Raw genomic sequence first — 13,263 nt, 5'->3', positions numbered from 1 at the left:
ATACACCAGTGCATGTTCATGTATGTGAGGTAGTGCAGTGTGTGTAGTAGTGTTCTGCAAGCCTGTGAGTGGTCCAACACACACACAGGAACAATTTTCATCTGAATCAAGTCTTTAAATCTTTGGATGCTATTTCCTACAATATGTGGCACATCCTCAAATCAACTGCTTATCAAACCCAGGCTGCCTTCAGGCCTGGAGGACTGGAGGGGCCACTCAGCGCTGACTAATGCACTGCAAATATAATGTTTTATCACTTCACAGCCATTTGGGGCAATGAAACATGAATGATTTATGATTTCTTTATCCAATAACAGTTGACAGAGTGGGAGAGAGGCTTTTGAATGATCAGCTGAAATAGCCCGCTATTGGTCACAAGCTGAAATCACAATGATTACCGACCGTTTATCGCAAGCACTGCACTTACTTTCATGGCGTCAAGTGCCATCTTCAAGTTGCTCTTGTCGGCAGCATCGTGAGTGTGTTTGACTAGCTCCTGTTAGAGGAGGACAGAGGGGGAATGATGAACTGGAATGGCACATAAAACATACACACACACATACGTACACACACACACACACACACACACGCACACACACACACAATTGAGCATCAGCTTGATGTCAATTGGATAATTTACTTCATACTGAAGATGAAATTAAAGTGAATTATGGGAAAAAGGGTTTCCACCAGGCAGCCTCCATGAGAGAGGGATTTCTATTATACTCTAGTAATGAGAAGTCAGCCCTTTTTCTCAGATTAAATTCTGATCGAAGGGCAGTAAAATTCATTATAAAGGATGGATTCAGACAAATGTGTGCTTTTTGTCAGTGCCATAATGATCAATTTAAGTATGATTAAAACTAAAGCACCGTACATAGATAGATAGATAGATAGATAGATAGATAGATAGATAGATAGATAGATAGATAGATAGATAGAGATCAAGGCTCAGAAACTGTCGACTCCTCACATTGTTGGGAATGTCACCTACACAGCAGCATCAATCTGTTGCTCGGCCAAGTGAAATCTGCTCAGGGTCTCCTGAGGAACACTTTTATTCTGTGACCGTCAAAGTCCAGCCAAACAACAAACAAAGCCAGGGCACAAATAACCTTATACCAGTCCATTCTGAGCAGCCATTCTCACATAACATAAGATACGCCAGATGGGAAACATGTACAGACAAATCAGTGTATACTTGTGTACCATGACAGCATCTTAAACCTTAGATGCATAAGTGGGTCAAAAATGACCATCATCTCTCCATGCTCTATGTGTTACTCAATAATCTTGTTTTTGATGCTGTTCCATTTAATGTTTTTTTTATTTACTTATGATACTTAAAAAAAAAAAAAAATCGATGTTTTGTATTATCACCCCAAGCTTCCATAAGTGGATCAAAAACTGACTTGTATATATTTCCTGAGGAATCTTATGAGAACATTTGATCCTCACTAAATATAAAGCCTGTTTACTGCTGAACACATTTCAATTGTCAGCAGTGAAACCACTTACCAAGACTTTTTCACATATTGCACATTATTTTAAAACAGTATATCATATCATAACAATATTAACAGCATCTTTTTTTTTTACTGCTGGAACTCTTTCATGACACTAAATTAATACCAACTGCATAACACTGCACATTTAGTACCACGGGTTGTTTTTATCATCAAATCAGCCTTTCTAGAGAGCCAGCTAACACCATGGAACTGGGTTAGCTCATTAGTGATAGTAATAGATGTAGCTTTATTGGTGTGGTATTATTAAAAACAGCTTGCTAACATTATTATAGGCTGGGTTTTGTAGACAGAATAGAGCAACAAGAGAGCGGCAGATGCTTAGGCCAGTAGCCTAGGACATTCGTTTTAGATTTTCACATGGCCACCAACCTGCAGCCTGAGCCCATATACAGTAGGAGGTGAGTTGCTGGTTGTAAGTAAACCTATTATCCACTACTAAAATGCATCTGTTACACAAATAACCATAGCGTAAATTATTGAAAAATACATTGAATGACCCAGGAGTGCAGGTTCCAATCACTTATGTATCTAAGGGTTAAAGTACAATGCACACTTTGCTCTTTCTTGTAGCTGATATCTGATTCTGTTTCCTACTAATGTATTCTATCAATACTACTTATGTGCTATGTATACTGTGTATTTAATCTATATAATGTGTACAAGGAAATTGCCAAGATTTACTCTCCATTACAGAGGTAGGCAGCCTCTTTCTGCCTTATATAAAAGGTGGATAGACTCAGTTTAAGTGGGTTTACCTTCCATTACCTCCCTAATAACACTACATTAGGAGGAGATTAACAATGGTTAGGTCCAATCAGTGAGTGGATGAGGTGAGAGCTGAGAGGCTGCTTCACCGCAGCACAGGATCCTCTCTTACCTCATTTCCCCTCTACCAGCCTCTCTTCCATTTTTCCCTTTACCCCCATCCAGTGTGTCTCTCCTCAGTGGGTCGCCGTGAACACTCAGGGTCACCATCCTCTGCCATGAAGGCCTTAACCCTCCACAACCAATTAAACAAGCTCTCTAGTCGCTCTCCTCGGCTCGCCCTGCCAGCTACAGCCTGACCTCTGATTCATATTAACCAGAGCACAAGGTGTCACACTGTTGTCAGGAGGCAATGAAACTGGGTTGATTTGGCAAGGAAGCCAGAGCGTGCGAGTGCCTGCTCTCCACAGGACTACACGCTGCAAAACATCCATTTTTTAAAAATAGAATCTGCTATTGGCTCTTAAATCTTATTTTTCTCCGGTCCAAAAAAAAAAAAGAAAGAGAGAGAGAGTTGGCAGAGTTGTATAATTTCACTCGCATATAAAGAATTTCATTTGTTGTCTCTTAAAACAAATGACGAGCCACATAAAATCTTGAAACAAGCAGCAATGTATTGAGAAAATGTGAAATTATTTCTCTCCGCTGGAGGATTACTTGCTTGAAAGACAGGAGTTGAGGTGGTACAACTAAATGTAAGACTTAAATGGCTTGTCAAAACGCATATTTTTTTGCAGCATGGAGCTGTATGGGTAGACCAAATACATGGAGGATATCGCCCTCAAGTGGCCATTCTGATAATAACATACACCCATCATGGAAAGTGAATCAGCTGAGGTGAAAATGCCAGAGACAAAATTTCTCAAGTCTCACAGGGAAAACACTGGTACATAACTAGAGAAAGACACAGGAGTGGCGGTGTGTTTTGCGGTGAAGGTGGGCATGTGATCAGAAGGTTGCAGGTTCGAATCCATGCAACAGCAGCAAGCATTTGGGCACGGCTGAAGAGGAATATGCATGCCAGACAAACTCTCCTCAGATTTAGAAATGAAAAGGTTCAGAAAGCATACCCTAAATCAGGGGTGAAAGTCACATGGTTTGACGCAGTTGCTCGAAATCAGTGGAATCAGAATACTCCACCTGAAGAAGGAGATGGTATTTGAGGACTCTCTGCATCGGGACAACCAGCAGGTCTCTCAATGTGAATTTGCCATTGTTGGCCCTCTTGGAGCACTCCTGGAACAAATGCAATACGTGTATTTAGAACAGCATGAGGTGCAATGCAATATTATCCTCATATAGGTGTCACTTTACTTGTTATCAGTGATCTTTTGGTACAATTTTATGCACACCAGCAATGCTAGTATGATCCCTGTGCCATAATACATGAACAATTTGATACTATAGAGAGGAAACATCAGATAGAAATGCAAGTTGGGGTAAAACATATCTTTTCATTGTGTCTTTTCACCACAGCACATGCTGCTGCTGTCTCACACTGGACAACAGGAAAGGTTCAGCATGATACATCCCATGTGCAGTGCACAAAATAGACACTAGAGGACACTGGAAAACAACGGTGGCGCATGTGTGTGCACATGTGTCTTATTAGAAAGCTTGCTTCGTCAGGTGTCTAACCTCCAGCTTCAGACGAACGTCCTCTTTCTCCTTGCAGATGAGGTCCAAGACGGCTATGGCGATCTCCACCCGGCTGCAGTATATTCCATAGATGAGCAGTCTGCAAGTCAGAGGCAAGGAAATAGGAACACGGTGAATGGTGATTTGCAGCCAAATACACTGACAGTGTGAGGGATACAAATACTGATATATTACTAGGACCTGCTGCGCTTTTCATGAATTAAACTAACCAGGTGAACACTATGATCTTTGATCCCACATATGAAATGCACACCTCAGTCATGAAGGGTAAATGTAGATGAAAAGATTAAGTCGGGACAAGAAGGGATTTTTTAGCCTGTGCATAGGTGTAGATTTGGGGATTCCCCTCCTCAATATTAGGCGAATGATGCAACCGGCCCCTACACAACCTGCTATTCCTGCTTCAAACACACACAATTCTAAGGGCCTTTGACTGACAGGGGCCCTAAAAAAGTATTAGGAGTGAGTGAATTACGAGTGAGGAGTGCTGGTAGAGCAGCATGTCTCAGCTACCTTCGGAAAAATTTGGGGTCCAAGAGAAAAACTAAAGACAGGAGAGAGAAATGAAAGGGTTTGTTGGAATCAGTGGCTGGATTGCTATAAAAATTTCAATCAAGAAGTGGTAGAAACCTATTTATTTGGGGACCACTTGACCTTTCCTTTAGCGCCACCATAAGGCCTTTTAAATCTCTGTTTCCGTCCTGATTTCCATTTTCCATTTCCACTTTTACAGCTGCTTATTTTCTAGTTGGCACACTTAGTCCAAAAATCTGCTGCTGATTTTATTCTTTTGTTTGTTTTATCATCCTCTAAATATTTATTTAACTGAAAAGGTTAATGTACATTTAAATTATATTAATTTTAGGTTATTCATCAATGTAAAGAGAATTTTCCATTCAGGAATAATACAATTAAAATTACATTTAGAATGTAAAAGATGGCCTTTAGTACATTTTTCATAGACGGTGTGAGTCATGCATTAAATAGTGAATTCCACTATTTACACAATGTTGCATGCATGTCTGCACAGTGTTGTTTTCACAGCTCAGAGTCAGTAAATATCACACATTTAACCAGTTGCCCACCTCACCCTCTCATAGCAACAAACTTTTGATATGAATTTTCTTCTTGCTGACAAAGTGAGGGGAAAAGAATTACATCTAAGGTGTGGTTTGAGTCACACTTTGACCCCCATCTACCACCACCAATGCTGCTAAGCTTAACTGTGAAGAAAGTGCACCGTGTGCAAGTGCGAGTCGAATCAAGGACGCATTACAAAATGGACACTGAGTAAAATACACTCACAGATTACATATTGATGGCATTACCACGGTTATCAGACAAAAATGTATTTGACAAAAGTTTTCCTGGAATTTAAAACTAATGCTGATGTTTTCACTGATGCCCATATATTTCTGAAATAACACATGGCTCATGAAACTCACTGAAAGTATCAGTTCAGTAAAAATAAAAAGAAGAAACCCTGAAATTGCATTTCAATGTGTTTTTTTCTGGGACACTGAAAAGTCTGAATGGTACTGTTGTGCTGATAAATACCTGTCCTTGTAGTTGATGAAGATCTGGTAGAGATTTAAGGCATTTTTGTTGAGGATGGAGTCCTGCACATCGACCATTAGGCTCTTGTGCACTTTAACAAGGTCCTGCATCAAAGAAGGACGCAATCAGTCCCTCAACAGAAGCAGCGCATCAAATATTCATGTCATTTAACAAGAGTGGAGAGACTTGTGGAACTTACTGGAATGTTGATAAACACTTTGTCAATTTCTGCCGCCGAGAAGAATTTCTTCAAGGGATTCAGGAAATACTGTGGAAAGAAACAAATGAAAGCTTGAATGAATCCTCTGAAGTTCTTTCCCTCATGACTCAGTTGCTGCTTACTCAACAGGAAACCTGCTACATAAACACAGCATCTAATCTTTGGACTACAAGAGTGTAATCAGTATAGTGCAGATCTCCACTTTCTCCCCTTACCCCCACTGTCCCCCACCTTTCCCCCACTTTTCTCCCACTCTCTCACCTTTCGTGGACTACCCTATGTGCTGAGCAAAGGTCAGGAAAGACTCAGCAGCCACTTGTATTGTCAGACCCTTCTCAGATGGCAATTTTAATTACAGTGTGACTCAACAGACCATTCGCCAGGAAAAAATGTTGCCATTTTACATTTCTGCAAACCATGGATGGAACCATGGACTGAAATGTCTCGTTTTCAGGTTTCATGACGTAGCGAGTGAAACTCCATGTTAGGAGGTGGGTGAGGTGGTGGATAACGTGCTTCTGCAGACTAGGGTTCAAGTCCAGTGTCAAGCAAAAGCCATGTTTGTATTTAGCTAATGTTAGATAGCTATTAATAGCGAACATTAGCTAATGTTCCGCAACATTAACCACGACCTTTTCTTAGCCTTAACCACGATGACAAATATCTTCCTAACCCCAACCGTGACTTTTCCTAACCTTAACCAAGCAGTTTTGGCGGCTAACAAAGCAAACATACTTCTAGTCCAGTCATTTTATGAAAAAACCTAGGACAAATTGCAAGAGAAAAAAACTCAACTGATTTTGTATCCTCAGTATGTCTTGAGTGAGGGAAAAAAAGTCCCAAGAAATCCCATTGGTGGAAAGTTTTGAAAATCACCTATTTATGACCACATATTACCAAAAAACACTGTTTTTAACACACAGGGGAAAGGGGTTCAAAATTTGACTTTCAGATATCACTATAAAAATTCACAAGATGATTACACACACAAAGACCAGAAAAAAAGTCAGTTACAAGTTCTTTGAATTATTCTGTTTACACATGCATATCACACATTATCTGATTTGATATGCGCTAATAAGGGATATAAGGAATAAATGCCAGAACAGATATTTAAACAGTGAATTAAAAGGTTGCTTTATATATAGTAACCTTTTAATTCACTGTTTACTATATATATTATTTTGACGACTGGGTTGGATTCAAATATAATTCAACACGGTTTAGAAAATATACCCTGAAACTCTCAAACCCTCTTGAGTTCAGCCTTCTCTTGTTCTCTCTGCATCTGTTTTACTTTATTTCACACATTATACCAGTGGTCACAAACCTGTGTGTCATGAGCCATTTCAACAGAAACTGAGTTTCATAAACAGAAATAGCAAAACTCTAAAATACTACTAAGGTCTAGTCAGGTCACACACACACACACACACACACACACACACACACACACACACATAATTCAGAATTTTTTACTATTTCAATCCCTGCGTGCTGACAAATAATATCAGCCTCTGACACTTTTTACAGTGTTTTTTCTCCAATGGCAGTGTGTTTTATAAACTCGCCCAAACAACACAAGAGAGAGCAGTGGTGGCTGAGCAAGATAGACAGTGAATGAAGAGAGGGAGCAGAGGTATTGAGAACAAATGTTTTTCAAAGGTTTTGAATCACTGCAACCACAAGAAGTTCTTCATCATACAGTCAGAACTGTGCACAAAAATGTTTAGGCTAATAGACCCAGTAGTTTATGAGATTAGCTGCGGACAGACACACAGACAGACCAACACACACACAACCAAACACATGATCTCCTCTAGGCCGCCGCCTGGAAGCACTAATAGTTACTCATAATAATTCAGAGCATATTGCAAAATCCAACAGACATCACATCAGATATTCAGCTATGTGACGCCGGGCCAATACCATGATAAATTAGAGCATCAATATTTTGAGTTTCCGTGAATACTAAAATGCCAAGTGCCACGTGTGACACATCAGAAATAAAAACAAAATTATTCAATCTGTAGCATTTCTCACAAACTGAAAGATGCATGATCTCTCGGGTGGAGAAAAATGAATAAATGATATCTCTATCATTTCAGCCCAGTGATGCCAAATTAATGATCTAAACGAATATTGCTCAGCGGAGGCAACAAAATGAATTTGTACCCAGTGTGTTTAGTACGCAGCATTGATTAAGTCAGATGAAAAGGCTTTGACACAAGAAAAATCCATCATTTATTGATTGCGGAATAACAATGCGATAGGGCATGTCTAATACCTTCTCTATGGACTCCAAGGTCTCTGTGTATTTCTCCTCTGTCTGTTTGATCTCTGTAAGGCAGCAGCTCCGAACATCCACCTCTGCCTGCTTCTGGAGGGACACACACACACACACACACCAGCAAATGTAACTTAAAAATTACTATTTGATAGAGAACTTTTTTTTTGATGATTAAGTGTATAGGTGTGCGGGTGGGTAGTGAGGGAGGCTGAGTGTGTGTGTGTGTGTGTGTGTGTGGCTGACTCATTGCACTACCGGTGGGGGATGCTGCTCTATCCTCATGAGGTCTTCGTAGATTTCTCCACCATCACAGTCATCCTCCAGCCCGTAGACAGCTGCGTACAAGTCCTCCTCATCCTCAGGGACATTCTCACTGATGCACACACACACGCACACACACACACACACACACACATATCGAATGCTATTTTTCTAATACATCTTTTGTCAATTACAAGTATTTTTCTTGTATTCACTGCAAAAACGCAAAATCTTACCAAGATTATTTGTCTTATTTCAAGTCAAAAATGTCTCATTACTAGTCAAAATATCTCATTACACTTAAAATAAGACATGATCACCTCAGAAGTAACTTGTTTTTAGACAATTTTTGCTTGTTTCATTGGCAAAATTTGCCAGTGGAAAAAGTGAAAATTCACTTGAAATAAGTGAAAATTAGCTAGAAACAAGAAACAAATTTTGCCAATGAAACAAGCAAATTTTCACTTGAAACAAGAGACAATTGTCTAAAAACAAGTTACTTCTGAGGTGATCATGTCTTATTTTAAGTGTAATGAGATATTTTGACTAGGAATAAGACATTTTTGACTTGAAATAAGACAAATAATCTTGGTAAGATTTTGGGTTTTTGCAGTGTTGTGAAGCACTGGGTTAACAGTTTGCGGATAATGTAGATAAGAACAATCATTAGAACATATAAAATCTCAATGTAATATATAATAGCAATCTTGTATTCATGTAGAGGATGCATGGGAGTATCTCATCTCAAGCTGGCCTTTTCAATCTTTATATTCTACCACTCATTTCTGATATAAATGAATCTACTGCACAGGAAAACACTTTAGAGGGGTGGAATTTTCCTTTTAAAAAAATAACCTGCCCTGAACCAACCTGAACTGCACTGAAAGCAATTCATTCTAATCAGATGTAATATCCATTCTTTACTCATATGATTACCCTCGCACTTCAGAACGTGTCAATCACAGTGCCGACAGCACCCATCCAGAACCCTGATGTGGGTGGTATGCAAGCACACAGCAAAAATATGCAGAATTACTCATTCGTTTCCTCTGACAGTAACACAGAAACTGAGCCAAGCCTTTTACCAAAACATGTGGGTGTCCAGACCCCTGGAGAGCCTGGATGATGAGCAGAGTCGGTTGTGCTACTGAGCGAAATAATCATGTTCTATCAACACCGGTAATGGCCCCACAGAGAGGAGCCCTCATACATACTCAATCAAGTCCTCCAGATTATTGTAAATGTCCTCGTCTTTCAGGCTCTCCTCAGTTGGAAACGGCCTGGGAATGAAAAGAGAGCTGCATGGGGTTCGGTATTCAACACACAGAACAACTTGGAAGCTAATAATAATACGGGAAACTGGCTGTTCAAGGTTCATTCGGTCATGAAAAACCTGGAAAAGTTGGTGCATTCGATCATTTGAAAATACAATTTCAAATTCACTGGAAAAGTTATGGAAAAGGATGTGTAAGTTTTAGGAAAGTCGTGGAAATGGGACTCAAGCCGCAGCATCAACTCTGCTAAAGACTGGACTGACCAATTAAACAACATAAAGCAGGAGGTGGAACCACTTGAGTGTCTCCACTGCATGTCTTCATGCATCTGTTCGTTTTGATCTTGTGAAGAAAGTTGAATATACTTATTTTACTTGTGTGATTAAGTAGCAGCCACATTTTGGGAAAGCCAGTTGCATACTGAATTATCTCAACTTGGACTAATATGAAAAAAATGGGAAAACAAACTATCTATTTGTCTATGGACTGTTTGTTGTTTCATTATTATGCAAACAGCATACATAGAAAAAATAGATCTGCGAGCAAAACTATCAGTAGTGCCATCAAAAAATGTTTTATTGCAAGTAAAATAAATTTGTGATGAAAATGTGAGTCCAAAAGTTTTGTTTTCTGCTGAGCTGAATCTGGTGGGCGGGACCTGGGCTGAAAAATGTAAGACCTGTCCCTATTGGCCGGTCTTGATCGGAGCGACACCTTGGCAACATCCACTGTTATAATGTAACCGCTTAGTGGCCATTCTGATCCACGCTGCTATCCAGAAGGTGGCAGTAATAAAAATAATAACACATGCAATAAAATATTTTTGATTGGAGTGTCTATAGTTTTGCCTTCAAATATATTTTGGATTACAAATCTATTCTCTTTGATTGCATAATAACGAAACAAAAAAACTCTAATAACACTCCTAATAACAACTCATTCTTGCAAAATTCACCTACAGTATTTGAAACACAGAGCAATTTCCACAACATACAGTACAGGCCAAAAGTTTGGACACACCTTCTCATTCAATGCGTTTTCTTTATTTTCATGACTATTTACATTGTAGATTCTAACTGAAGGCATCAAAACTATGAATGAACAATTTTCCGGACTGACTGACCTTAATTTCTTAAAGTAATGATGGCCACTCGTTTTTCTTTAGTTAGCTGATTGGTTCTTGCCATAATATCATCAATCAATCAAACTTTATTTATAGAGCACTTTTCATGCAAAAGGAGCAGCCCAAAGTGCTTTACATAAAAACACATAAAAACAATAAAAACAATGCAACACATAAAAACAATACAACAAACAATAGACACATGATATATCCCCCCCTTCTCCCACACATAAATACACACATACACACATACACACACACACACACATACACACACACATACACGCACACACACAAATTTAAAAACACTAAGGAATTAAAAAAAAAACACTGAGGAAACGCTATCCTACCCTCGCCACTTCGAAGTGAGGAAACACTAGAGAGAAGATAATCCATATTAAAATTTAAAATTCAGTAAATATCAATAAAAATAAATAAATAAAAGTAAATAAAATAAATACAATTCAGTTGAAGGCAAGACTAAAATGGTAAAATAATTAAATAAATAAAATTCAATTGAAAACCAGTCTAAAAAGGTAAAATAAATAAACAGACAAGTAAATAATAAAATAAATAAAATTCAGTTAAAAACTGATATAAAATCAAATAAATAAAAAAAATCAAATAAATAAAATCAAATAAATAAAATTCAATTGAAAACCAGTCTAAAAAGGTAAAATAAATAAACAGACAAGTAAATAATAAAATAAATAAAATTCAGTTAAAAACCAGACTAAAAGGTCGAAAATGATAAATAAAATAAAAAATTCCTAAAATAACATTTAATTAAAAGCCATACTAAAAAGGTAGGTCTTGAGTTTGCTTTTAAAAATGTCCACTTTCTGTATTTTCACTTTCTCTATTTTCATTCAGCTGAATATGAATTTTAACAGTTGTCCAATAGGGCTGTCGGCTGTGTAGTAACCTGACTTCTGCACAACACAACTGATGGTCCCAACCCCATTGATAAAGCAAGAAATTCCACTAATTAACCCTGATAAGGCACAGCTGTGAAGTGAAAACCATTTCAGGTGACTACCTCTTGAAGCTCATCGAGAGAATGCCAAGAGTGTGCAAAGCAGTAATCAGAGCAAAGGGTGGCTATTTTGAAGAAACTAGAATATAAAACATGTTTTCAGTTATTTCACCTTTTTTTGTTAAGTACATAACTCCACATGTGTTCATTCATAGTTTTGATGCCTTCAGTGAGAATCTACAATGTAAATAGTCATGAAAATAAAGAAAACGCATTGAATGAGAAGGTGTGTCCAAACTTTTGGCCTGTACTGTATATCATTAAAACACACATTTCAATGGCAAATCCTTAAAAAAGTTCATTTCAGTCATTGGAAATTAAGGTAAAATTTATGGAGAAATCATGGAAAAGTCATTTAAAACCACTAATTGAAAAACGTATGAACCCTGGCTTTTGATACGTTAAAAATCTCACTGATGTATTCAAAAAGCCCATGCTGGCCAAATGTGGTTTTTGCCGTGGTAAAGCAGCTCTGGACACAGACTGGTTACCTGCTAGAATACATTCGTGTGCATGGACCATGCAGCATTTGGTAAAACTGGTGTTAACTTCCCACTCTGGAAGACACCGGGTATTACTGGGTGAAATTTGCAAGCCTGAGCTTCAGGTGCAGTGTCAGTCTAGAGGATGAGCAGTGGAGTGCGGTGGAGTGTCGATGCAGGTGCGGTGGGTGGAGGGTGGCGGGTGCTTCTGGGAAGACAGAATTTGCCGTCAAGAACTGTCTAAGAACAGGATGACCGTCCCGCTCTCGCTAACCTCGCTTTCCTCCTTTATTCCGACCACATCTCTGCATGGGCCCCTTCATTTCATGGGGCCAGTTGACAACAGGCTGTGTGCATTTGCTTTTGTGTGTTTTTGCAGCGATAACTTGTGACTTACTTTAATCCTCCTAGTTGTGCAGTCGTTGTGTAGGAGAGCTTGGAGAGAGTGTCCATAACCTGGTGAAACAGGGTCAAAGTGTGGGGATGTTAAATGTTTGTTGAAGGGTTTGCTTATGAAAGAGCCTGGCACCGTGGCTCGTTGCATCTATTGTAACGGTAGACTTAACTGTGCCTTTGAAACTGTTTACCCAGTTACTGCACACTGGCACAGACACACACACACACACACACACACACACACACACACACACACACACACATATTTAAATGTGTCTTAAGAGTATTTTAACACCTGACTTGAATGTGAGAAAGAGCATACATAGGAAGTGGTCATGGTCATATTCCAACACACACGTGTGTGCGTGTGTGTGTGTGTGAGAGAGAGAGAGAGAGAGGGAGAGAGACAGAGAATGGTCTCTGCAGGAAGTGGTCATGCTATCCCAAGCTCAAGTCAGCCTCACACTCACAGGCTGTAAGAGCGAGTTTGAAGGTCACACACACACTGATGCAGTATAACCTGCCAGTATAATTAACGGCAATATTAATATTTCCTCATCTTATCACCACCACTAACATGAGACGTTTGGGGTCAAATACTCTATTGGAATTATACGTGTGAAAAAAAAAAACAAAACAAAAAAACTTCTAAGGCATGCATGGTTGTGCAC

At 38.9% G+C, this 13,263-nt stretch overlaps 1 protein-coding gene across 2 annotated transcripts in view; it reads right to left on the bottom strand.

Annotated features, from left to right (window-relative positions):
- The window catches only part of LOC115375654 (guanine nucleotide exchange factor VAV3-like), a 54,039-nt gene that overhangs the window by 30,742 nt on the left and 10,034 nt on the right, over window positions 1-13,263 (bottom strand). For both annotated transcript variants that reach the window (XM_030075130.1, XM_030075132.1), the window contains exons 3-11: window positions 12,594-12,652; window positions 9,496-9,561; window positions 8,276-8,393; window positions 8,018-8,110; window positions 5,710-5,778; window positions 5,511-5,614; window positions 3,933-4,032; window positions 3,435-3,530; window positions 428-496 (exon numbers count right to left, since the gene is read on the bottom strand). In XM_030075130.1, coding sequence (XP_029930990.1) covers window positions 428-496; window positions 3,435-3,530; window positions 3,933-4,032; window positions 5,511-5,614; window positions 5,710-5,778; window positions 8,018-8,110; window positions 8,276-8,393; window positions 9,496-9,561; window positions 12,594-12,652 — 774 coding nt within the window. The remainder of the gene's footprint in view (window positions 1-427; window positions 497-3,434; window positions 3,531-3,932; window positions 4,033-5,510; window positions 5,615-5,709; window positions 5,779-8,017; window positions 8,111-8,275; window positions 8,394-9,495; window positions 9,562-12,593; window positions 12,653-13,263) is intronic.

The sequence above is a fragment of the Myripristis murdjan genome, chromosome 17 (assembly GCF_902150065.1).
Source record: "Myripristis murdjan chromosome 17, fMyrMur1.1, whole genome shotgun sequence".
Lineage (NCBI taxonomy): Eukaryota > Metazoa > Chordata > Actinopteri > Holocentriformes > Holocentridae > Myripristis > Myripristis murdjan.
Note: the sequence above shows the minus strand (reverse complement) of the source record. Positions and strands in the feature narration are given on the sequence as shown.